General features: G+C 45.2%; 1 protein-coding gene across 2 annotated transcripts; it reads left to right on the forward strand.

Annotated features, from left to right (window-relative positions):
* Positions 1-9: 9 nt before the first annotated feature.
* Dnaja3 (DnaJ heat shock protein family (Hsp40) member A3) lies at positions 10-24,559 on the forward strand. 2 transcript variants are annotated; one of them, XM_048433084.3, is made up of 12 exons: positions 10-248; positions 2,596-2,726; positions 4,581-4,664; positions 8,634-8,834; positions 9,819-9,971; positions 12,145-12,292; positions 12,702-12,766; positions 15,765-15,893; positions 17,025-17,140; positions 17,931-18,028; positions 23,519-23,635; positions 24,203-24,559. In XM_048433084.3, the coding sequence occupies exons 1-11, from the start codon at positions 38-40 to the stop codon at positions 23,620-23,622; spliced, it is 1,440 nt and encodes a 479-aa protein (XP_048289041.2). In that variant the 5' UTR covers positions 10-37; the 3' UTR covers positions 23,623-23,635; positions 24,203-24,559. The 2 variants fall into 2 exon arrangements, with proteins under 2 accessions (XP_048289041.2, XP_048289042.2); XM_048433085.3 differs by lacking the exon at positions 23,519-23,635 and having other exon boundaries at positions 11-248.
* The last annotated feature ends 2,445 nt before the right edge of the window (positions 24,560-27,004 follow it).

A 27,004-nucleotide genomic window follows, 5' to 3' on the forward strand; every position in this document is an offset into this window, starting at 1 on the left:
GGCTTAGCGCGCGCAGGCGCAGTGTCCCTGGGTCAAGATGGCTGCGCGGTGTTCTCCACGCTGGTTGCTGGTGGCCGTGGGAATCCCCCGGCTGCCGGCTGCAGCGGGGAGAGGGGTCCAGCAGCCCCGGGGCGGCATAGTGGCAACATCGCTGGGTCGCAAGCTGAGCACCTATGCCTTCGGGCTTTCCATGAGCGGTCACGGCCCCCGGGCGCTGCTGACATTGAGACCGGGTGTCCGCCTCACAGGTGAGGGAGGCTTCCAGATAGCGGCTCCTGGGACTAGAAAGGGCGACGCGCCTCGCTCTGACGACCAGGGTAGCGGGATGGAGGTATCTTCCCGATCGAGAGAGGAATTGCTGGGGACACAGGCAAGCAGGGGGCAGAGAGGCCAAGGTGCGGGCTACCCAGAAGCCGTCGATGGTAAAGACCTGCGTGGAGCCGGAGGTGGTGAAACGCCCCGAAAGCCGTGAACCTTCACCTCTGTCAACATCCGCCTCTCTGTCCAGGCCGCTGCTCCCTTGCCCTATTCCTTCTCTTTTTCTTCACTTTCTAGCTTGTAGTGGAGGCAACTGCCGTTCAGTGAGTGCTAGGCACCTAGAATCTGGGGAGATGCAGGTGTTTGTCTTCACTAAGGTCAGAAAGTAACATGTATTGGCATTTCACAGTTTGCATCCCTAACATCACGTGATGTAAATGGAGGACATATCAGTCTTTTTTAGAATCCTGTAATAATGCAGTCTAAAATTAATTGAACACTTAGTGTGTATGAAGTATGTTTTTTAGAATATTTCATGTAACAGGCATAGTTACCCTTCCTTTTTTTTCTTTCCTCCCCGAGACAGGATTTCTCTGTAGCTTTGGAGCCTGTCCTGGAACTCGTTCTGTAGACCAGACTGGCCTTGAACTCACATATATCCTGCTGCCTCTTCCTCCTGAGTGCTGGAATTAAAGGCGTGCACTACCTGGCTTACCCTTCCATTTTATGGAGAAACAGGCTTAGATGTTAAAGAACTTGAAAAAGTTACAGAGCAGGAAAGTGGTAGTTTTGTCGTGGCACTTTCCTTATTGCTGGAGAAAATACCAAATCAGTGTGCATTAAGCCTTGAAGTGCTTTGGCCATGATCAGCAGATCAATCTTTCTCTTTAAAAAAAAAAAAAATCTTAAGAATTATTTGAGTCTTATATATGGAAAAAGAGCTTGTTCCAGGCAATAAATGAGCTGCTATTCCTAGGAGCTAGGAATTGAGCTTGTGTCCTCTGCAACAGTGGAATGTGCTCCTAACTGTTAAACCATCTCTCTAGTCCTCTAGCTTGTCTGGGAACTCACTCTGTAGACCAGGCTGGCCTCAAACTCACAGAGCTTGGACTGCTTCTGTCTCCTCAGTGCTGGGACTAAAGGTGTGCACCCCTACCACCTGGCCTCATAGTTCCTTATACTGTGTTCACCGCTTCAGTGAGGATGAAGGAAGCAAGTATTGAACTCTTAGTTTTGTAGTGGTTCCAGGGACCAAACATAGAGCCTTGAAGTTTTTTTTAAAATTGTGTCTTTGCTTGAAAGAGACATAGAGACATAGACAGGCACTAAGTATTACTTCTATATGAAAACAGAACTAAAGAACTTCAGTTTGAGTTCGTTAAGTCAGCCCGTAGGCTACAGTGGACATATTTTATCTCAAGGGATTCCACTTGTGGAAGTGGCATCCCTCAATGTGTGTCCTAATACCACATCTAAGGTCATCAATTCTGCCCCGGAATTTTAATCTGTGGTCATTTCTCAAGCTTGGTTTATGAAATCAGATGACATAAAAATCTTCCAAGCAAAAGAAAACAGTAACTTGCTACTTACATTGGGCATTCTTGAAACAACATGGAAAATAATCCTGGGTTCACAAAAAGCAAGACATTTACTGGACGTGTCTTGGATAAAGCAACAACAGAAACCAAAGAGTTAACTAAACAAATTCTGCCTAATGTTGTTAGCCATTAGGATTTCAAAGACATCCACCTTGTATAGTCCTGTGGTTATCTACACAGTTTTATGTAAGTTCTCTGCTGCAGTTGTTGGAGCTGCTTTCACAGCCAAACTTCTGCCACTGATAGACTCATCCTCTATGCAGGGGAAGGACCAGCCAGGCTGCTATCAAGTAAAGAGGAGGCTGAATATAGGCTGACTAAGAATCCACCACCCGGCTGTGTTTCTGTTTTTAATTGGAAACAGGGTGTCATGGATTTCAGGCTGTCCTAAAGCTTCCTATGTAGCTGTGAATTGAACTTCTGATCATCTGCTTCCTTTTCCCTAATGCTAGGATTATGGGTATGTGCTCACCATGCACCATTATGCTGAGTTTTTTTCAGTGCTGGGAATCAAGCTCAGGGCCCTGTGCATGCCTGGTAAACAATGTATCTACTGAACTATATCCCCAAGCTGTGCCCTCATTTGAAGCTCATTGAGTTTGGCCTCTAGTATACTCAGAAAGGAACAGACCCTATAGCCGAGGCTTATTTGATCTTTCACAGGTATTCCATAGTTGCTCATTTATAATTTCCTCTTGTTGGACAAATTCCCAGACTGACTTTCTTGTTTCATTTCCAGGAACAAAAAGTTTCCCTTTTGTTTGTACCGCTTCCTTCCACACAAGCGCTTCCTTGGCCGAAGATTATTACCAGATATTAGGAGTGCCCCGAAATGCCAACCGGAAAGATATCAGAAATGCCTATCTTAAGGTCTGTATTGATCTCAGATTGACTGACAAGTTTGTAGAAAGATTGCTGGTGATCTTAATATATATGTGTGTCTATTTTAATTTTTAAAATTGTGGTATGTGTCTGCGTATAAACATGTGCACAAGAATGTAGGTGTTTACAGAGGGCACTGGTTGCCAGGCGGTGGTGGTGCACACCTTTAATCCCAGCACTCAGAAAGCAGAGGCAGGCAAATCTCTTGAGTTTGAGGCCAGCCTGGTCTACAGAGTTCCAGGACAGTCAAGGCTACACAGAGAAAACCCTGTCTTGAAAAACAAAAACAAAAAACAGAGGTATTGGATTCCCTTGGGACTATAATTATAGGCAGCTGTGAACCATCTGCCATGTCTAGGATTTAAATTCAAATTTTCTGGGAAAGAAGTGTGTGTTCTTAGCACTGATTGCTGTTCAGTCCATCTCTTCAGCCCAGACCATCTTATCTGGTCCCTATTGACTTGGTGTTAGGCAGGTCACGAGCAGCTGATCCTTTGGAGTTATCTGAGAAAAATGAAGTGCTGGGTGCCTTTGGTATACTATGTAGTATCAGTTAATGCTGTTTTTTGTTTGTTAGTTGTTTTGTTTTGTTTTCTTTTCTTTTTAAATCAGGTTTTCCCCTGTAGCCCTGACTGTCTTTGAACTCACTCTGTAGACTAGGCTGATCGCTGGGATTAAAGGTGTGGGCCATCATTTCCCGGATAGTCAACTTTTTTTTTTTTTAAGATTTAATTTCTGTGCATGTGTATTTGCCTCATGTATGTATGTGTACTGCATGTATGCTTGGTGCCTTCTGAGGTCACAAGAGGGCATCAAATCTCTGGAAACTGGAGTTTTAGACAGCTGTGAGGTGTTATATGGGTCCTGGGAGCCAAATTCAGTTCTTTGCAAGAGTGTTAAATGCTTTTCATCACTGAGCCATCTCTCCTGATCTTAGTTAACTATTTTTGGAAAGATTTCTGGTAGATGAGAAATATGTAGATCTCTAAAAGAATGATTTAATTTCAAGTTTTAAATCTCGTTTTAAGAATTCGTTGCACTGGGCTGGAGAGATGGCTCAGCCGTTAAGAGCATTGCCTGCTCTTCCAAAGGTCCTGAGTTCAATTCCCAGCAACCACATGGTGGCTCACAACCATCTGATCTGATGCCCTCTTCTGGCCTGCAGGCAGACACACAGACAGAATATTATATACATAATAAATAAATAAATAGAATTTGTTGCACTGGGACTAGAGAGATGGCTCAGTGGGTAAGAGCATTGACTGCCCTTCTAGAGGTCCTGAGTTCAATTACCTGCAACCACATGGTGCCTCACAGCCATCTGTAATGAGATCTGGTGCCCTCTTCTGGTATGCAGGCAGAACACTGCTAAATAAATAAATAAATAATTAAATCTGTCTTTAAAAAAAATGATTTATTGGGAAAAAAAAAGCCGGGCGGTGTTTAACCCCAGCACTCAGGAGGCAGAGGCAGGTGAATTTCTGTGAGTTCGAGGACAGCCTGGTGTACAAGAGCGAGTTCTAGGCGCCAAAGCTACAGAGAATCATTGTCTCAAAAAAAAAAAAAAAAAGAAACACCAAAATGTTGCACCGGACAGTGGTGGCACATGCCTTTAATCCCAGCACTCGGGAGGCAGAGATGGCAGATTCTCGAGTTCGAGGCCAGCCTGGTCTTCAGAGTGAGTTCTAGGACAGCCAGGGCTATCCAGAGAAACCCTGTTTTGAAAACAGACAAAAGAATTTTTTGCTCTCTTAAGAGAAACAAATGCTGTAAAGAGTCATAACTATGGCAAGTATTTGGGTTCTGCTCTCAATCTATAGTAATGTACTTTCTTCCCCTTAGCTTGCCAAGAAATATCACCCGGACTCAAACCAGGATGATCCCAAAGCCAAGGAAAAGTTTACCAAAGTGGCAGAAGCATACGAGGTAACAACTTGCCGTGTTGTCTGGTTCAGTCTGTCCCCGCTGAAGTCTTATGCTAGTTCTGCTAAATTAGAACCTCAATGCAGAAACAAGGCTGGTGAGGTGGGTCAGTGGGTGTATGGATCTGCTGCCAAATCGGATGACCCGAGTTCAATCCCCAGTACCCACATGGTGGACAGAGAGAAGTATCTTTCACAGATTGTCTCTGACCTCCACCTGAGTGCCATGACATTCAAATACTCACACATGTACACAAAATAAATAGATATAATTTTTAAAAAAGAAGAGACCAGGAGTGGTGGTATATCTGTAATTCTATCACTGGTGAGACTGAGGTAGGAGAATTTCTGCAAGTTTAAGGGCAGCCAGGGCTACACAGCCCATCTCAGTACAAAACCAGGAACAGGGTTCGTCTGTATCAGTGAAGCTCCTTAGGTAATTCATATTGATAGCTGATCTTGAGACATCCCAGTTAGACTTAGCAACTATTTGGTAGCAATTCTAAAAGTAGAGTACCATATAAAAATACAGAAAAACATGTGTCTGTGAAAGAGCCACTGACCAATTACAGAGTTATTAGAGAATGGCCATTTGTTTTAGTTAGGGTTTTATTACTGTGAAGCAACATTATGACCATGGGAACTCTTTTAAAGGAAAACATTTAATTGGAGTTGGCTTATAGGTTCAGAGGTTTAGTCCATTCTCATCATGGCAGGAAGCATGGTGACACACAGGCAGACATAGTGCTGGAGAGGTAGCTGAGAGTTCTACATCTGGATTGGAAGGTGACAGGAAGAGAGAGCGACACTGGGCCTGTCTTGAGCTTCTGAAACCTCAAAGCTCACCCCCAGTGACACACTTTCTCCAACAAGGCCACACCTCCTAATAGCGCCACTCCCTATGACCCTATGAGGCCGCTTTCATTCTGGCCACCACACCATTCCTCTTGGACTTGATTGACTCTAGGGGTTCTGCATATGTCAAGAGTTTATATGTTCAAGGAACTAGATGTCCACTTATGTAGTGACGGGTTGCGGGCAGGCCTGCTTTTCATCCTGCCCGGCTTCCGCACGGCTAGCTTAGCCCCGAAAATAACAACACACAAATTGTATTCATTTAAGCACTGCCGGGCCCATTATCTCTAGAGAGTTAGTTACTGACTAACTCTCATATCTTGATATTAACCCATTTCTAATAATCTGTATCACACCACGAGGTGTGGCTTACCGGGAAAGATTCAGCATGTCTGACCTGGTGGCTGGCTCCATGGCGTCTGCCTCATAGCCCTCTTCCCAGCATTCTGTTCTGTTTACTCCGCCTACCTAATTTTTTGTCCTATCAAGGGGCCAAGGCAGTCTCTTTATTGACCAATGAAAATAACACAATAGACAGATAACCCTCCTCCATCACACTTATAAAAAGAGTCACAACTCAGAGGTATGAAGGTTTTATCCCCTGCTAATCTAATAGGATATATGTAATCATAAGAGATTTATTAAATTAGCTCTTTAGATCAGCTGCAGGGGGACAGAGTGCTGTGAAGATGACTCATTAGTTAAGAGCATTGGTAACTTAGAGGACTCAGGTTCAATCCTAGCACCCACATGGCAACTCACAACCACCTATAACACTCCAAGTTTATTTATTTATTTATTTTTGGTTTTTCGAGATGGGGTTTCTCTGTAGCTTTGGAGCCTGGAAGTAGCTCTTGTAGACCAGGCTGGCCTCAAACTCACGAGAGATTCACCTGCCTCTGCCTCCCGAGTGCAGGGATTAAAGGCGTGTGCCACTACCGCCTGGCTTATAATTTCAGTTTTAAGAGATCCAATGCCCTCTTCTGACTTCTGAGAGCATCAGGCACACAAGTGGTATGTAGACATACATGTAGACAAAGTACCCATAAAATAAAATATAAATTATTATTATATTTTTCAAGACAGGGTTTTGTAGTTGTTGGGTTTTTGTTTGTTTTGTTCTTTGGCGGCCCACCACCCAGCTCCCAAATAAAATAAATACACCGATACTTATTCTTACTTGTGAAAGCCTGGTGTTACCCAGTTTCTAGTCAGTTTTTCTAACTTAAATTAACCCGTTTCTCTTCTATGTTTTGTCTCTGGGCTATTTACCTTTCTTTATTTCTATATATGTCTTTATTCCCTTCTTACTCCGTGACTGGTTGTGTGGCTGACTGACTAGCCCCTGATGTCGTCCTCTTCTTTTCTTATACCTCCCCTTCTCTACCCCAGTCCGGATTTTTTTCTCCTATTTATTCTCTCTGCCTGGCAGCCCTGCCTATTTCTTTCTTCTGCCTTGCTATTGGCCATTCGGGTCTTTATTAATCAGGTGTTTTAGGCAGGCAAAGTAGCATAGCTTCACTGAGTTAAACAAAATCATCATTAAACAAATATTCCATAGAATAAACAAATGTAGCATATCTTAAGCTAATATTTCACAACAGGTTTTCTCTGTGTAACTGCCCTGGCTGCCCTGGAACTTTGTATACAGGCTGACCTTGAACTCAGAGAAATCTGCCTGCCCCTGCTTCCCGAGTGCTGGGATTAAAGACACGAGTCTTCATGCCAGGCTCATAAAAATTATTTGTGAAAAAGATCATCTGCTGAGGAGTCCCACATTGACAACCTGTAGGTTGTAACATCAGAGAAACTGGTGGCTGCTCCGTGTAAGAAGCTGGAAGCCTCTGAATGGGAGGCCAGTGATAGCAGCCTGGTCTGGGGCTGCAGGCCTGAATATCTGAGAGTGGCTGATACCAGTGTGCATTCAAAGGCTGAAGAAAAGCCAAGCATGGTAGCTCATGACTGGCTTTTTTGGTTTTTCGAGATAGGGTTTCTCTGTGTAACAGCTCTAGCTGTCCTGGAACTAGCTCTTGTAAACCAAGCTGGCCTCGAAGTCATGGAGATCTGTCCCGCGCTACTGTCTCGCCCGCAAGAACGACGCGGGACACTTAGGATCCTTCTGCAGCAAAGCTTTAATGCGTCTTGAGAGAGAGAGCATAAGCTTCCAAAGCGGAGACCCAAAATGAGGGGAACCCATCCCTTGTATAGGAAACAGTCCTCGCTTCGGACGTGTCACTCTTGGATTGGTCCGCTGCCCATCAACCCAGATGACGCCTCGGGAGTAGGCAGGGACGCAGCAGTGGAAAGTTACCAAGCACATGCACATTATAGTCCCACTGTCTCTGCTTCCCCAGTGCTGGGATTAAAGGCGTGTGCTACAACACCTTGAACTCACAGAGATCTGCCTGTCTCTGCCTCCCAGGCATTGGGACTAAAGGCGTGTCCCACCACACCTTGAGGTCACAGAGGTCAATCTCTACCTGTCCCTTGAAGCAATGGAGAATGTGGTTGCGGCCCTCCACAGAGATCCACCTGCCTGCCTCTGCCTCTTGAGCGCTGGGATTAAAGGCATGCACCACCACTACTCAACTAATTTTTACATTTTTTTATTTTTCTGTTGTTATTGCCCTGAGGACTGAACCCAGGGCTATATGCATGCTTAACAAATGCTGCACCACTGAGATCCAATGTGATTTTGGTTTTTGTTGAAACAGGGTATCACTGTGCAGCCCAGACTATCTGAAAACTCATCTCCTTGCTTTAACCTTCTGATTGGCTGGGATTACAGCCATTCACCACCCATAATGCCTGGCTTTTGTAGAATGTTTTGCACATAAGACTACTTAGTAAGGGGGGCTGGAGAGAGGACTCAGCAGTTAAGAGCACTGACTGCTCTTCCAGAGGCCCTGATGGTGGTTCACAACCATCTGTTATGAGATCCGGTGTCCTCTTACGGTGTTCAGGCATACATACAGGCAGAATGTTATATCCATAATAAATAAATAAATTAAAAATTAAAAAAAAGACCACTTCGTAAATGTGGCGTGAGCTATTGTCTGTGTACCTGAGCCTTAGAAGACCCAGAAATGCCTGATTGCTGTGTCATCTTTCACTGTAGGTGTTGGCTGATGAAGCAAAGAGGAAGCATTATGATACTTATGGCTCTGCTGGCTTTGATCCTGGAGCCAGCAGCTCTGGGCAGAGCCAGTGGAGAGGAGGGCCCTCTGTTGACCCGGAGGAGCTATTCAGGAAGATCTTTGGGGAGTTCTCATCATCTCCTTTTGGAGATTTCCAGACTGTGTTTGATCAGCCTCAGGAAGTAAGTTCTTTCTTTATTTTTAAATTTATTTTTGTGTTTTTGAGAAAGGGTCTTGTAACACCCGATTCTGTGTTACCCCCTCCATACCATACGACCGTACGCGAGCCAGGCAAGGGCCTGGAGATTGAAAGAACACACAAGAGACCTGGGTCATTTGAAAGGAGATCGGCTGAATGCAAGAGGACCCAACTTGAGTTCCTGTCACCCTATGGTGACGAAAAACTGTAACTCAAGTTCAGGGAGCCTACTTTCTTCTCTTCTCCTTGGGCAGTAGGTACACATGTGGTGCATATACATATAGGCAAAACAAAATAAAATCAAGTGGAAAGGTTCTTTTGGTTTATGATTTTAGAGATTTGAATGAATGGTCTGCTGGTCCCACTGTTTCAGGGCCTGGGTAAGACCATATAGAATGGCGGGGAGTGTGGGAAAGCAGAGCTGCTCATCTGATCCTGGCTGTGGAGGGAAGGAGTGCAGACTGGCACCCAAATCTCTTTGATGACATAAGATCTCTCACCAGACCACACCGCTTCAAGATCCACTGCCTTCCAGACGCTGTACTAAGATGGAAACCAAGCCTGGGCCCTTGGGAGATATTCTAGATTTAGGCAAAGCAAATGCCACATGCAGATATTAGTCCTGTCTTCAGCTCTTGAAGAATAAATTTTCACTTAATACATTTTAAAATCCGAATATGTAAAGCTGGATCAGCTAAGTGAATAGCACCTATTTTTTTTTTTTTCAAGATAGGATTTCTCTGTAGCCTTGGAACCTGTCCTGAAACTCGCCTTGAACTCACAGAGATCTGTCTGCCTCTGCCTCCCGAGTGCTGGGGTTAAATGCGTGTGCCCCACCATCACCGGCAATAGCACCTAGTCTTGCTGAGTATACATGTGCGTGTGTTTGGTAGTTATGGAGTAACTACAGGTACTGGCCAGGGCCCTCCTGTCCCAAAACAGCAGAGTGACAGCCCATACCTTTCAGTACATCATGGAATTGACCTTCAATCAAGCTGCCAAGGGTGTCAACAAAGAGTTCACTGTGGACATCATGGATACCTGTGAGCGCTGTGACGGCAAGGGGAATGAGCCTGGAACCAAAGTGCAGCATTGCCACTACTGTGGCGGCTCCGGCATGGTAAGGATGCTGTGGGGCCGCTACCCCCACTCCTCTTGGTGATGTTTCCCTGTTACCCACCTACCTGTGCTGCTCTTACCATTCTTTTCTCTGTTCCAGGAGGTCCTTTATTTAGATTTCTGGGGCTTGGGCTAGGTGCTGTGCTAACTGAGGATGACCTTGAACTTGTAATCTTTTCTCCACCCTCCAAGTGCTAGGATTCCTCCCTGTCTTTTAGGGAATGGAGATTGGAGCCAGGACAGGGTCTTCCTCTTTAAGCCAGGCAGACTTCTAGCATCAGGCTCTAGAGTGCTGGAATTTATAAGCACGTGTCATCATGATGGGTTATAATTTTTAAAATTTTTTTATTATTCCATTTATTTGTTTATTGTGTGTGCATGTGTGCTGTGGCCTATATGTAGCATTCAAATGACAACTTGTGGAAGTCAGTTCTCTCCCATCATGTGGGACCCAGTGTTTGAACTCAAGTTGTTAGACTTGGTAGCCAGCGCTTTTACCTGCTGAGCCATCTTGTCAGTTCATTTTACATATGTGGGCTTTTTCTGTTGTCGTCATTGTTGTTTTTCAAGACAGGGTTTCTCTGTGTATCCCTGGCTGTCCTGGAACTCTCTCACAGAGATCTGCCTGCCTCTACCTTTGAGCGCTGGGATTAAAAGTGTATGCCACCACTGCCCGACATTTTATTTTATTTAATGAGACAGGGTCTCGATGTGTAGTTCTGATTGATCAGAAACTTGCTGTATAGACCAGACTAGCTTCAAATTCAGAATTTTTCTTCTGTACCATGTACAGGCATTCCATATTTAGAGTTCTTGGGATTGTTTCTAATTGGTAAACATGTTCTTAGTATACACCGAGCCATTAATTCATATTTTGCTTTGTTTGAGATAGGATTTAACTTTAATTTAGGGTGGCTTGGAACTGAATATAGACCTCAGGCTGACTTTGAACATGAGGCAGTCTTCATTTTCCAGCCTCATTAGTACTGTGAAAGCAGATGTGAGCCATCATGCCCAGCTAAAGCCTTGAATTCAATCCCCAGAATATACACATACATGGGAGATGGTCCAGAGAAAGCCAATCAATGATATATATGGGGCTGGAGAGCTGGCTCAGAGGTTAAGAGCATTTGACTGCTCTTCCAGAGATCCTGAGTTCAATTCCCAGCAGCTACATGGTGGCTCACAGCCATTTGTAATGGGATCAGATTTTTTCTTCTATGCATGAAGATAAAACACATGCATGAACTATATGAATACATTAATCTTTAAAAAATGGGACTGGAGAGATGGCTCAGAGGTTAGGAGCATTGACTCTCTTCCAGAGGTCCTGAGCTCAATTCCCAGCAACCACACATTGGTTCATAACCATCTGTAATGAGATCTGGTGCAGGCTTCTGGCCTGTAAGGATACATGCAGACAGAACACTGTAAACATAATAAAATAAATATATCTTTAATTAAATTTTTTTGACTTTAGAGCTGGGTGTGATAGTATATACCTGTACTCCCAGCACTTGGTAGGTGGGGTCAGAAGTTCAAGTTTATCTTCCACTACATAGCAAGTTTGGGTCTAGCCTGGGCTACACCATCCCTCTTCCTCCACAAAAAAAAAAAAAAAGAGTTCAAATTAGCAGTGTGAGCACCTATAGCTGTTTTCTTAGGCAGTGTGTTTTATGGCAGCACATGCACACAAGAAGTTCATCCTTGCTCCCTCCCTTCACACCCTTTCTCACTTAAAATTTAAGATTGTTACTTAAGCCTTTAATATACGCCTTTAATCCCCACATTCAGGAGGCAGGTGGATCTCTGTGAGTTCAAGGCCAGCCTGGTCTGCAAAGCAAATTCCAGGACAGCCACAGCTACACTTGGAGAAACATTGCCTCAAAGAACAAAACCAACCAAACAAAAAAAGATTATTATTCTTTGAAAGTTTCATACATGTATATAATGTATTTTATTCTTATCCACCCTCCTTATTGTGAGTTGGGGGTGGGCGGAGTCTCATGTAACCCAGGCTGGCCTTGATCCCCTAATCTACTGCCTTTACTCCTGCCCTATATGTTGGGATCATAGAACTGTGCCTGGACTTAACCTGGAGATAAACTCTCAATAAAACACTTTTTAATAAAACAATGCACCTACATATTCAGCATTTTCCTTCTTTTCCTCAGGAAACTATCAATACAGGCCCTTTTGTGATGCGTTCCACATGTCGGAGATGTAGTGGCCGGGGCTCCATCATCACAAATCCTTGTGTGGTCTGCAGAGGAGCAGGACAAGCCAAGCAAAAGAAGCGGGTGACGATCCCTGTGCCTGCAGGTGGGCCACTGCCCGGGAGATAGGCCAGCTCTGTTGTGCCTTGTTGTCTGCATGATTGCGGAGCTAGACTTGAGGGCCTGGGTCCCCAGGTTGGAGGAGGAACTAGAACCTGTTAGTCTTCATTTATACCAGTCATCCTTATAGTGCGCCCACTCTGCTCCCACCTTGGGATGCTACAACTCCTGTTCCAGTTTTCTGTCCTGTCTCTTCTGTCTTTGTGCATTGAGGACTGGCCTTAACAGGAGACTAGCTAGTTATGTGGTGACACCTGCTAATCCCAGGAGGCTGAGGCAGGAGGAGACCCCATCTCCAAAATAAGACAACAAACCTGGTCAAGTGGGTTTCCTGGGTAAACATCGCTGTGGGAGGCCCCTACCACAACTGCTATTTGGAACTTTTATTTTCCTAGGAGTTGAAGATGGTCAGACCGTAAGGATGCCTGTGGGAAAACGAGAAATTTTTGTCACATTCAGGGTAGGTGCTTGCCTGTCAGCTTCTGCTGGGTCCTTGTTCTGTCAGGGGATACAGCTGAGGTTCCTCATTGTAGTAAGGCAGACAGGTTATGGGCCAAGGTGTCACTGTTCAGGGTTTCTCTGTATAATCCTGACTGTCCTGGAACTTGCTCTGTAGACCAGGCTGGCCTTGAACTCAGAAATCTGCCCGCCTCTGCCTCGCCTCCCAAGTGCTGGGATTAAAGGCATATGCTGCCATACCCAGCCAGAGAGAGCAAATTATTATGGTCTAGTCTTGTTTATTTAGCAATGCCAGAAATTTAACACATATTTTTCTGCATGCAAGCAAAGTACTTACACCCTTTACCCCAAAATGGTTTTCTCTGGTAACAGAAAGATTTAGACTTTTAGGTATATGTCTGAGAATAGCACATGTAAGTGTAGCATGTCTTGGTTCAAGGGTGTATATGACAGCCCTGTTAATAGTAGCAAGACACTGGTGACAAACCTGGTGTTTGTAAAATAGAATAGTCATCAAACTGCTATATAACAGAACATTATCAGCCAGGCAGTGGTGGTGCACACCTTTAATCCCAGCACTCGAGAGGCAGAGGCAGGTGGATCTCTGTGAGTTTGAGGCCATCCTGGTCTATAGAGCTAGTTCCAGGACAGGCTCCAAAACTACAGAGAAAAACTAAAAAACAAACAAAAAAGAACATTATCAATCTTCAGAAGGAAAGAACCACGGGTACTTTATGACCAAGCATAGGGGAGGAAAGCAAGCTGTAAAGTACCAGGGACTGTCTACATAGAGGTGTCAGCTGGGTGACATTGATTATGTGCTGTTTAGGAAGCAGAAAGACAGTAAGGTAAAGGCGTGCCTGTAGGGTTGATAAATGCCAAATTCAAGATAGTAATTAACTGAGAACCATAAAGAAAGTTATAATTTGTAATTTTTATTTCCCTGCTTTTGAGCCAGGATCTCCCTGCGTTGCTCAGGCTGGCCTGAAACTCATGATTGTCCTGTCTTAGCCTCTAGAATGTTGATGTTATAGGTGTGGACCCCTTGGTCCAGCATGTTTGTAATGTTTTAATTCTATAAGCTTGGTTGTAGGTGTACTGTTTACCATTTTTCTTTTTCTTTCTTCCTTCCCTTTTATTTTTATTTATTTATTTATTTTGGGTTTTTTGTTTTTGTCTTTTTCTTTATGAGAGATACTACATTATTTGAATCAAGTACTAGGTATAGTGGTACATGCCTATAATCTTAGCATTTGGAATGTGGAGGCAGCCTGGGCTGTACAATAAAACCCTGACCTTTTTTAAAAAAATATTTGTTTAGGGTTGGAGAGATGGCTCAGAGGTTAAAAGCATTGCCTGCTCTTCCAAAGGTCCTGAGTTCAATTCCCAGCAACCACATGGTGGCTCACAATCATCTGTAATGGAGTCTGGTGCCCTCTTCTAGCCTGCAGGCATACACACAGACAAAATATTGTGTACTAAATAAATAAATAAATAAATATTAAAAATATTTGTTTACTTCTAAATTACATGTATGTATATGTGTACCAAAGGATATGCACATGGGTGCAGGTGTTTAAAGGGCCAGAGTTGTCAGATTCCCTGAAGCTGGAGTTACAGGTCACCTGACATGGTTGCTGAGAATCAAACTGAGATCCTCTCGAAGAACCATCTTTCCAGGCCCCAAATCCCTGTCTTTAAAAACAAGGTTAAAAATAAAAACTAGAAATAAGACTCAGGAAGTAGGTAGAGGGCCTTGCGTGCACAAGGCCTGGGGTTCAGTCATCAACACTGTATAAAACTGGCAATGGAGTTACCTGTAATCCCATACTTGGGAAGTAGACACTGGAGGATCAGAAGTTCAAAGTCATCCTCATCCTCAGAGAATTGCAGCCAGCCTGGTTTGATGATCCTGTCTCAAAAAACATCCCATTTCCTCGAAATAATAAAAATAAACCCAATGGCAAAGCTGGGTATAGTGATACTTCCCTGGAGTCTCACTGCATGCAAGGCTGAGGCATAGGTTTACATAAGTCCATGAATTTGGAATCTATGTATAGTGAGATTGCCTCTCAAACTAATATATATAAATAGCATGAAGAGTGAATCCTCCAGACTGAGAAGTCAAAAATGAAGGTAGGTGCTAGGCTGTAGTTTAGTGGTTGTGTGCCTGTGTGTGCAAGGCTGTGTATTCTATCTCCAGCACTGCAAAAATAAATAGGTAATTAAGATTCCTCTCCCCCTTACTTTTTGAGACAGTTTCTTGCTGAAGATGGAGCTCATTGATTCATCCAGGACTTCTTGCTAGTGAGCTCAGAGATCTACCTGCGTGCACACGCACATACACACACACAGAGCAGTGACTGGGCTTACAAATGTCTACTACCATGGTCTAGCTTTGTCTGCTTGTTTGGTTGGTTGAGTTTTTTTGTTTGTTTTTTCAAGACAGGGTTTCTCTGTGAAACAGTCCTGGAACTCTGTCCTGGAATTCACTCTGTAGACCAGGCTGGCCTTGAACTCACAGAGATTCACCTGCCTGTCTCCCAAGTGCTGTGATTAAAGGCGTGTTCCACCACCACTCGGCCAATGCTCAGCTTTTACCTGAGTGTTAAGGATTCTCATACTTGTGTGGCAGGCACTTCCCTAGCCCCTGTAAATCATTTTTATCTTTGTAGATGTATTGGTCTGTGTTTAATCATCTTTCTAATTAGGTAAGGTTCAGGGGAAAATTAGAACGCCAAATTGCATTCTTATTTACTTTTATAATTGAAAGGTTGTGATGGAGGCCGAGTGACAGCGCCCTGCTGTGTAGTATGCATGGAGGATGTGTCCCTCCAGAGCCCTGGGGTGCTTCTCCCACTGCCGAGGTGTAGGTCTTCCTGTGCTATCTTATTTAAGTACAAAGGGGCCCCAAGCTCAAGTCGGCAGGACACGTGGCTGATGTCCAGCCTCAGGCAGCACTTCCACAGTGCTCACACTTGTCTTCTCTTTGGCATTAGGTGCAGAAAAGCCCTGTGTTCCGGAGGGACGGTGCAGACATCCACTCCGACCTCTTTATTTCAGTAGCTCAAGCTATTCTTGGGGGTACAGCCAAAGCGCAAGGCTTATATGAGACAATCAATGTGACGGTAAGAGGTCTTTGTACCCTGGCACCTTGTCAGTCTTCCTTCCTTCCTTCCTTCCTCTCTTTTCTTTCTTTCCTTTTTGAGACTGATGCCTTTTGTGTATGTACCCTAAGCTGATCTTGAATCCAAATGCCTTCCCTTCCATGTACTGTGATTACATGTGTGTGCCACCGTGCCCAGTTAATTTTTTCTAAAATGGAAAAAAGCTGAGGTCCCAAACCTGAGTGTCCAGCCTGTTACAGATTCGAAGGGTAGAAGAGGCATTGGAGCTTGTGACACTAACAGCTCCGGGCTGTTCCTTGAGGGGTAATTACCACGCTGGGCCTTTCTGTTTACTGTTGGCAGCAGTTCTTGGTCTCTGTCTCCTCTTCCACTGGCCAGGGTCCTGGGAATTGAGGGCATGTTACTACACTGCAGCAGGTGCTCTTTGTTCACATCCTCACCTGTGGTCTGTCTGGGGAGCAGGTGTTTTGGGAGCTCTGTCTTACTCTCTTGAGCACCTCTAGGTTTTAGGGGCTTTTTTGGTTGTTGTTTTGTTTTTTAAAGATTTGCTTATTTTTTTTATGTGCATTGATGTTTTGCCTGCATGTATGTCTGTGTGAAGATGCCAGATCCCCTGGGACTGGAGTTGCAGATAGTTGTGAACTGCCATGTGGGTGCTGGGAATTGAACCTGGGTCCTCTGGAAGAGCAGCCGGTGCTCTTACCCACTGTGCTGTATCTCCTGCTTCCAGACCACCTCTAGTTTTAATTGCAGCTGTAGCAGCCAGCTTCCTGTGCCCACCCTAATACCATTATACTTATATATATTTATATATCAGGGCTTTCTTCAGCCTCTGGGTACGGAGACTTTGGGCATGCCTCTGGCCATGCCTGTGGTCACTGTGGGCTCTCCACCAGGCTCCTTGATGTCCAGCCCCTGAGAGTAAGGGAGCAAGCTTAGTCTCATACCTGCTTTCAGCTGTTTGCACCCAAGTCTTTTTGCTTCACTCCTCGCATCTACACAAAACGTGGCTAGATTGTTCTGTACAGCTGGTGCAAATCCTTCTTTGAAGATGCCTTTCTCTATATAGTGAAATGCTTTATTTTTGGATAGTGGGGAGCAGGTAACATCAGTGCATTCCTTTTTCAGTAGATCCCTGCTGGGATTCAGACAGACCAGAAGATTCGCTTGTCTGGGAAAGGCATCCCCCGGGTTAATAGCTATGGCTATGGAGACCACTACATTCACATCAAGATCAGAGTTCCAAAGTAAGTGTCCACTAAGACTGTGGCCAAGATGGCCAGACTCCACACACACAGATACAGTGAGCAGGTACCCTTCTAGCCTTTTAGCTGCCAGTCCCAGCACACAGCAGTTCTGCTGCCCTTTGAGCTCTTGTCTTGGGCAGGTTTTTTTCTTCCTTGAAGTCAGTTTTGTCCAGCTTATATTTCCCATCTGAACAGTGGATCTAGCAGGTTGGCTTCATTGTGTTGTGGAAATGTAAACTACACAGGTGCTAAACTCCTGATGTGTGCTGGACAGAACGCTGTGGCACTCAGCATGAGCTGTGCTCTGCTTCTCCGCCTGGAAGGCAGTTCCAGTTGTTGTGCCTTTTGTGAGATTATTTTCTTCTCTTTTCTTCCTTTTTTTGGTAGAGAGGGGGAAGACTTTGAGACAGGATTTCTCTGTAGCTTTGGTGCTGTCCTGGAACTCGTTCTGTAGACCAGGCTGGCCTCAAACTCACAGAGATCCGCCTGCCTCTGCCTCTTGAGTGCTGGGATTAAAGGTGTGTGCCACCACTGCCTGACATGAGATTACCTTCTTACCTGCTGCCCATAGACACACATACAGCACGGATACACCATCCTCACCCCTCTAAGTATCTAGCATAACAGTAATGACAGTTGAAACAACTCAGAGTTGTAGAGAGATGTGGCCTTCAGTCCCTCACCACTAGCTTGGTGTACACCCCGCCTGAGCAAGAAACTTAGCTACATCGTGTCCTTTCCAGAGCTGTGTGGCGGAAGTGCTTGGCCTCTAACTGTTCTTGGTCCACAGGAGGCTAACCAGTAGGCAGCAGAACCTGATCCTGAGCTATGCCGAGGATGAGACTGATGTGGAGGGAACAGTAAACGGTGTCACCCAGACAAGTGCTGGTAAGGATCCTGGGAATAATGTGGTGGCATGAGGGACCTCCGAATCTCTGAAGACAATTCACAACACATTTGATTTCTACTTGAGTTCCGATAGGCCCCCAAAAGTATCATTGGAAAAGGTGACCCGTGGGAGTGAGACCATATCCCATTGAGCTTCTTTCACTGCATGCGTGTGCTTAGAAACCACAGGACCGCCTCCTGCCCCAGCTCTATCTCAGAGCTGCTGTTCTGAGTTCTAGCCTTGGTTCTGCCATCTGCCTTGTGACTTTGGGCACTTCCCTCCAAGAGTTCTTTGTAACAGCTTAAGAGGGAAATCAGTTGGACAGATCTGTGCCTTCCTGATCTCAAATTCTTTACCAGGATTCCAAAGTAAACCATGTAAAAATCCTATCAAGGACACAGGATAGCTTTGATCTCCTGAGTCAGTGAACATGTTACCCAAGGTCAGGTGTCTTGCTCTGTGAACATGAGTGGCTTGTGTCTGGGCTGGAGCTTTGCTGTCCCCCTGTAGCTGTATTTCAGGTGAGGCCTCTGTTGATCAGGCAGGTTGGGACAGGCTGTGCCCAGGCTGCACATGTTTCTACCTCATTGTTTTGTGGGAACCTGGATGGAGTTCTCTGGTCTGGAATGGCTTTAGATTGGTGTATTCAGAGCTGGGCAGTTTTTGTAGCGGAGTACAAGGAGGATGAGTTCTCTGAAAGAAGAGATGATAGTGGACGTGGAAATCCCAGCAGACTGTGTCTATAGCTTAACCAGACACCAAGTGCTTTAATGTAATGTTATAACCCACTTGCAGAAGTACTGCATTGCATGTTAGCACCACTTCTAGGCCACTTCACCAACAGTCAGTTTTCCTAGATTCAACCTCTTATTTCAGACATTTAGCAAAAGTATAGGGTTTTGTTTGTTTGCTTTTGATTTGGACTTTTGTTCAGCTGATTGTTTTATTCGGGTTTTGTCTATAAGATAGCCTTGCTCTCTATGTTGCCGAGACTGGTCTGGAATTTTACTAAAATTGTTTTGCATTCCCTAGCCTCCCTCCTGTGTTACTTTCCCGCTGGTGGCATCACTGGGCGCACTGAGTGGTTCTCTTTAACCTTGTGCTTACACTCAAGTATAGTGTGTCCTAGACTTACTTAAAGCAGGTTTAGAGCCAGTTGTGTGACACAAATTTAGAATCCCAGTTCTCAGGAAGGAGGCTAAGGCAGGAGAATTGGGAGTTCGAGACCACCCTGCCTCAAAAGAAGTAGCAACAGCAGCCTTGGAAGCCAAGGGCTCATATTCACACTCTGATACCTAGGGTACATCCTACCTCCTCCTCCCCAAGCTAGTCCTCAGAAAGCAGATTCTGAGAGGAAATGCTATCTTCATAGAGCTGATTACTTTTGTTTAGCCCTCAGAACTGATCACCAACATATGATTCAGAATTTCAAAGTGTTTGTGCTGGGGGGAGTTGGAGGGGGTGAATATGATCAGGATACATTGTTTTCATGCATGAAATAATAAGCCTGGTAGTAGTGATGCCACCTTTAATCCCAGCACTCGGGAGGCAGAGGCAGAAGGATCTCTGATTTTTGAGGCTAGCCTGGTCTACAGAGTGAGTTCTAGGACAGCAAGAACTACATGAAGGAACTGTGTTTTGGTGGGGGGAAGAAGAGGAACAGAATTTGGGGAGAAGGGGGTGACAGTGAGACACTTTTTGCCCCACTCAGAGGCTAGGTTTAGTGGTGAGATGGTTCATGGTCCTGCTTTGTCACAGTTAGCTGTGAAGCCGTAGACAGACATCTTTTAAGTTGGGAGAAACAGTAGCACTGTTTATCTGAGCATGGTGCCCTAAACCTGTAACCCTAGCATTTGCGAGATAAAGCAGTAGGATTAAGGGTTCAAGATCATCCTCCACTATGTAACGAGTTCTAGGCAGGCCTGGGCTACATGAGACTTGTCTCAAGAAACCAAAATATATAGGGCTTCTAAGCAGTTTGGTGAGGTCAAGTGGTGAAGCTGGTAGTGTGGTACCTGGCGTGTATTAGTGCCATAAGAGGTCATTTACCGTGTTGACACACTAACCGGGCCATGCTTTACCAAAGACATAAAATGGAGCTCTTGCTCTTCTTGTCTTAGGAGAGTCAGGAGGGACGGGAAGCCGTGGTTTGTAGAGCGGTTGTGTTAAGAGTCGCTTATGTTACTACACCTTTCTGTGTTAGAAAAGGGAACGCTCAGAATTGAAGCAGGGCACACCTGGTCTCTGGGCCTCAAGTCAGAAAGTGCACAGTGAGCAGTGTGCTGTGCAGGGCCTAGATTCTGTGCGAAGGCCTAGAGCTCAGATATGTTCCTACTACTTTTGTTGATTACCCAGATTTTGTTTGTTTGTTTGTTTGTTTTTTGACAGAATTTCTCTGTGTAATAACCCTGGCTGTCCTGGAACTCTGTGTAGATCAAGCTGGCCTCAAATTGAGAGAGATCCACCTGCCTCTGCCTCCTGAGTGCTAGAATTAAAGGCGTGCGCCACGTCCACCCAGCTACCCAGATTATTTGAACCATTTTTTTAAAGATTAATTTTTTGCGTGTTTTAAAAAATTTATTATGAATACAGTGTTTTGCCTCCTCCATGTATGCCAGAAGAGGGCACCAGTTCTCATTATAGATGGTTATGAGCCACCATGTAGTTTCTGGGAATTGAACTCAAGACCTCTGGAAGAGCAGCCAGTGCTTTCACCTCTGAGCCATCTCTCCAGCCCCTTACGTATATTTTTTGTTTGGTTGGTTTTTTTATCTTTTAAGACAGGGTTTCTCTGTGTAACAGCCCTGGCTGTCCTGGAACTCATTCTGTAGACCTGGTCTCAAACTCCACCTGTCTCTGTCTCCCAAGTGCTGGGATTAAAGGCACGCACCACCACTGCCCGGCCCTTACATGAATTTTTTTTTTTTTAATGTGTTCTACTTGCATGTATGGCTTGTGCTTGCCTGGTGCCCATGAAGACCATAAAAAGTCATTGAATTCCGTGGAACTGGAATTAGAAATGGTTGTAAGCCTCCAAGTGGGTGCTGGGAACCAAATTATGGTTCTCGGCAAAAGCAGCAATCTCTGCTGAGCCATCTCTCCAGCTCCTGATTGCCCAGATCTTGTTTAGTGTTTTGCTCAGAATACCATTCCTTTTCAAAGGGCACACCTCAGGTCCATGTACACCCATCAGAGTGAGCTGTGGACAAATGTCTGCCCGTCCCAGATAGGTAACCAACGACAGACTAAAACGTTTATGGCCATGTCTAGCTTGGGGACCCATGAATTTTTTAAGGTTTACTTGCAGACAAGGGTGAGGGGCTGCCTACAGGAATGTTGGTAACCCCCCAAATAATCGCACTGCAGAAAAGTCCCACACATGGATGGCGACCTAATGGAAGCAGCATCGTGGAGTTCCCTTTTTAGTTAACCTTCCCGAGAACACATACTGTGGAGTAGAATTACATGCAGCCAGCAGAAGGTACATGAGGGAGTGAGGAGGGTCTCATGACCCTCTCCCTAATCCGTCTTTCAAGTTTATTAAAAGGCCCAGTTTTGAGAGTATCTTGCAGGTGGTCCTAGCTACTCTGATGACAGTGGCTGTTGTGTTATAGGACAGTGTTCCACAAAACTACAGACCCCACCCTACCCTTGTTCCCAGATTTGTGCCTCTGAGCTTTGGATACCTCCCTCTAAAGAGCCTCAGTTGACTGTTGGAAGCTGGGACTATTTTATTTTATTTTTATTTTTATAAATAAGGCCTTACTTTATAGCCTTGGCTAGACTCAAACCCAAAGAAATTTGCTTGTCTTTACCTCTTAAATGCTGGGATTAAAAGTATATACAACTAGGGGTGGAGAGATGACTCAGAGGTTAAGAGCATTGGCTGCTCTTCCAGGGGTCCTGAGTTCAATTCCCAGCAACCACATGTTAGCTCATAACCATCTATAGTGACATCTGACGCTGTCTTCTGGTGTATAGGCATACATGCAGGCAGAACACTGTATACATAATAAATAAATCTTTATTTTTTAAAAATATTTATTTATTATGTATACAATATTCTGTCTGTGTGTATGCCTGCAGGCCAGAAGAGGGCACCAGACCCTATTACAACTGGTTGTGAGCCACCATGTGGTTGCTAGGAATTAAACTCAGGACCTTTGGAAGAGCAGGCAATGCTCTTAACCTCTGAATCTTAATCTTAACCTCTGAATCTTAACCTCTGAATCTTAATCTCTGAATCTTAATCTCCAGCCCCCATAAATAAATTTTTTTAAAAAATGTATGTACAACCACACTAGGTTCTTTTAATTGGTTGTACACTATACAGGGAACATGTATCAGCAACATTAAAAACATGTGCTATAAGACTTGAGATGGCTCAGCAGGTAAGCCTGCTTGCTATGAACCCTGACAACCTGAGTTCGATCCCTGGAGCCCACTTGGTGGAAGGACAGAACTGACCCTCACAAGTTGTCCTCTGGCCGCCATACATACTCTGTTGCATGCAGTTGTATTTGCACCCACACACACATACATATACACACACAATTTTATCATGGCATCATCATGAAATTATCAGGCATGGTTGCTCACACCTATACTTAGGAGTAGTGCAGCAGAAGCTCTAATAGTTCAAAGGCAGTCTGGGCTACAAAATGAGTCGAAGGCCAGCTTGGGCTATGACACCCTGTCACACAAAGAATAGCCAAAACACACAAAATGATGTTATAGGTGTATAGCGTAACTCATAGTCAAGGTTTGCCTCCATCTTTCCGGGTTGGCAAGTTTCTTGTGCAGAGTTAGGTAACCTCGGTCTTTGTCCTAAAAACCATCCGTCCAGCTGTGCATTATCTGCAGCAGTGGGGGTTAGATGTCAGAGTAATATACACCTCACTGGCACTGTGAGAGACAAGGCAATGTACAGCAGAGGATTGTGCAAGAGTCGCTCCCTCGCTGGTTATCTTGGGCATGTCAATATGTACAACATAGACAGTGTGTAATGTACAGTGGGTTCAGAAATTGGATTTTTTTTTTAAAGCTTCATTGATTATCTTGTAGCCAGTAGGTTGGTGGTTAAGAGTCTGGGCTAGGTTTGAGCTTAGTTCTCCTTCCTGCTGGCTGGCTCTGGGGCTCTAGGTGGACCTGACAGCATTGCTTCTGTGTACACGTCAGATACGCGAAGATGATGAGCTACTGTGTATAAGCTATGTGACTTGGCCTCAAGGCCTCTGGCATTCAGTTTGCCTTTGTTATTGTTCAGGATGCAGACAGTGCGTTTCCCTCCTGTGGTTTGACTCCAGGAAGAGCTGTGATGTCCATTTGCTCAGGCTAACACCCGAGGTCCCCCTGCCAGCCCGAGAGTGGCCCTTGCCAGCTCCTTGAGTGCCAGCCCCAGGGCAGCTAGACATGGGTAGGTGGGGCAGGCATTTGCTGTCTGGAGGTGTGTGATCTTGACCTTGGTTCTTTCTGCTGTTTGTGCCCAGGTGGCAGAACCATGGATAGCTCCACAGGAAGCAAGGATAGGCGAGAGGCTGGGGAGGACAATGAGGGATTCCTTTCCAAACTTAAGAAAATGTTTACTTCCTGATACCCCTGCTGAGGTAGGAAAACCTGTGAGTGTTCTTCCCCGTTTTCCTCTGTGAACTAATCTCTCTTCTGGTCACTTTAATCAACATCAAACCCCACCCTACCCTACTCCAGAAGTCAGAAGCAGTGCCAATCAAAAATGTAGCAAATATGGTGTCCTCTAAATCCTTGGAGCAGATCAGGATAAAGCAGGCTGCAGTGGTCAACATCTTCATTCAGATTCAATTTAGATTCCTTCTTTGATGGGTTGAATTTCCCAGGGACTCTGTCCCTCCATGGTAGGACCAGTTTGCCCACAGTCCAGAAGGCAAATTGTGGCGGAGCCAAGCCTAGAACTCAGATCTCCTCCACCTCCGACCTGCTTCTTAGCACCCTGTTGTATCCAGGCAGCGTGGTACTGTGCAGGTCTGGGGTTGCTGAGTCGTACTGTGATCTGTGCCTGGAGACAGCTTGTGCTCACCCCAGATCCTGGGGCTCTTGACCCTCTAAACACAGCCATTCTCCAGGGATTAACAGAGCCTCTCCCACACGGATGAGTTCTTCTGAGGTGTGGAGTATAACTGTTTGTCTCCTTGGCTCAGGAAAACGGTCAACTGGAAACTAGACCAGGAGCAGCCCCTCTCCACGGCCAGGGCATCTGACACAGGAGGATCCCAGAACAGCAGCTTGGGGATCCCTGCTTACGGAGCCCTCTGAACCACCTAGTAACAGCAAAATGACATGATGACACCTCTACATAGGTCATGGTAACAGCCCCTATGCAGTGATGTGTTGCCTTTGGGCTGGTGGAAATATCCTCTCCACTGGTAGGTGACTTGCTTCTGGCCCAGACAGGGTAATAAAACACTTGGACTCTTCTTGTAGAACTAAAAACATGGAATCGCATGTAGTAGAGAGCTTTAAAAAAATTAAAGGCCGTGCTTACAGCTTAAAATGAAGCCTAAAGCTGCACAGCGTTGTGAAGTGATTAATTTCCCTTTCAACAAAGCTCATGGAGGTTCTGAAATACATATTTCCTGACAGGCTGTCCTCTCTAGGACCTAGGGACAGCATACCCCGCCAGTGCCACCCTCCCTGACAGGGTCTGTTGAGGTGCTTGCCACTCCCCTTGGAGTTTGTTTGCTTTTGTTTTATTGAAGGCACCAAGCAGCTGGAGAGTGGGTGCTAGGGCCCTGGAGGCACTCTGTGGGCAACTCAGTCACTCTGTCCACTTCACCTCAGAAGCAGCTTGCCTGACAACTGATTAGATTGTTCTAGTCAGGTGTGGAAGATGTGTCCTACCCTGTTGGACCAAAGTTAACTGGTCATGTGAGACAGCCGTCAGCCTCTGAATCCAGAGCTTTGCCAACCAGGACTTGGTTCCCCCTCTTCCATTGCTGACATTTGATTTCCAAAGTGTATTTAAGTTACCCAGTGATAAGAATCATTGTCTTTTCCTGTGTAAATGTCAGGAGGGAAAGCGCAGTGTCCTGGGTGAAGACTGCACCATGCACAGAGCGGTCTCATTTCCAGCCTCTGCTGGAAGCATGTTACGGTTTCCGTGTGTTCCAAGGTCCTGGAGCTAGTGAAGGACACACTAATGAAGAACACTGTAGTTTCTTTCTTTTCCTTTATAATTTACAAAAGTAAAGCATTTCTTAGTGTCTGATTTAAGAATGTAAAGTGATTTCTGTATCAGTGTAAATAAGATGATCTACAAAACATATTTAAAACCAAAATTGTGGTCATTTCTTCTTTGAAAGTTCAAGCTAGCATCTGCAGGTGGCCCAGCAGAGGCAACAGGAGAATCAGCTGGCAGCATCTGCTAGTTCAGATTTCTCTTCCTGACAGCAAGGTGGACCTAGTGCACTGACATTACAGATCACCTACCCCCATTTCCAGAACAAGCCCTTGCCAGAAGACAATGTTCCTCTGCGAGCAAACTCTTGAACCTGGTAGATTTGGAGAGTCCTGCTGAGAAATGTGCACGTGCTCACTGTGTCCTTTGTTGATTGTTCTAGTTTTCAAACTTTGTTTTGCTATGTGGCCCAGGCTGGAATTTCTTTTTTAAAGGTAGTACCTGGTATTGAACCCAGGACCTCAGGCATGCTGGGCAAGTGTTCTACTACTGAGCTATGTCCTCAGCTGCATTTTAAAAAACCATGTGTGGGGGTGTTTTGTCCACATATATCTCTGCACCACTTGCACACAGAGACCAGAAGAGGGCATTGTAGCTTCTGGAACTGAAATCACAAGGGGCTTGTGATTATTGGCTACTGTGTGGGTGCTAGGAACCAGACTAGGGTCTTCTGCAAGAGCAGCAAATGTTCTTACCTGCTAAGCCATCTCAGCTGTCCCCCATATTAAACTTTTGGGGCCTAGCAGGATGACTCTGGATAAAAGCGTGATTATCTGAATTCAATCCTTGGAACCCATATGTGGAAGAAGAAAGTCAGTTACTGCAGGTCAATTTTTGTTTATTGCTATCTGGGTATGGTGGTTATGTCTTTAATTCCAGAACTTGGGAAGCAGAAGCAGGCAGATCTGTGAACTTGAGGCTAGCTAGATCTATTTAACACCCCCCGCCCCATAAGTTCTTCAACAGGGTGGTAGTGGCACACACCTTTAGTCCCAGCACTGTGGAAGCAGAGGCAGGTGGATCTCTGAGTCTGAGGCCAACCTGGTCTACAGAAATGAGTTCCAGGACAACCAAGGCTATGCAGAGAAATCCTGTCTCAAAAAAAAAAAAAAAAAAAGAAGTTTCCTCAAGGCAGACAGTGTTAACTAGTTTGTTTACCCCATATTTTAGGGTATGCCTCAGTCAAGAGTCTCTGGTAGGATGCATTTGAAGGGATGGCTGCTCCTTTCCTTGCTGGTGCAGTCTGGTCAGGGATGGACAGTAAAAGATGTGTGCCAGTGGTCAGACAGCCCGTACACAGGTGGAAATTCACAGACTTGCCATGAAATTTCAACAGGTGTCTGGGCTTTCTGGGCCTTTGTTGCTCCCTCTGAAGGGCGGGCTTAGAGGCAAGCTCACCTATCATGTTGGTCTTAGCCACAGGCACCACACCTCATCTCCACAGTGACCCATAGCTCTGCCACGTTTCCTTTGCTCTTTCTGTATGGGTGTGTTGTAAGCATACATGTTACACGCATGTACAGGTGAATATGCCTGTGTAAGCACTAAGGACAGAAACTGATGTTAGACACAGTGTTTCATCACTCCCTGCCTGATCCTGTGAGGCAGGCCTGGCGCTCACTGGTTCAAGTTAAGACTAGCGGGCCAGTGAGCTCCAGAGACCTTCCTGCAACTGTAGGTCCTGCCTGTTTTCATAAGTGGGTGTCAGGGATCCGAACTCAGGACTCCATGCTTGCACAGCAGGCACTTCACTGACTGAGCCATC

Source organism: Myodes glareolus, chromosome 9 (assembly GCF_982192425.1).
Source record: "Myodes glareolus chromosome 9, mMyoGla1.1, whole genome shotgun sequence".
NCBI classification, from domain to species: Eukaryota; Metazoa; Chordata; class Mammalia; order Rodentia; family Cricetidae; genus Myodes; species Myodes glareolus.

Coding starts and splice junctions, on each gene's coding strand:
- Dnaja3 (XM_048433084.3), top strand. CDS start 38: ATGGCTGCGCGGTGTTCTCCACGCTGGTTGCTGGTGGCCGTGGGAATC. Junction 4,665..8,633: donor AAGTGGCAGAAGCATACGAG/GTAACAACTTGC, acceptor CTTTCACTGTAG/GTGTTGGCTGATGAAGCAAA. Junction 18,029..23,518: donor TGTCACCCAGACAAGTGCTG/GTAAGGATCCTG, acceptor GTTTGTGCCCAG/GTGGCAGAACCATGGATAGC.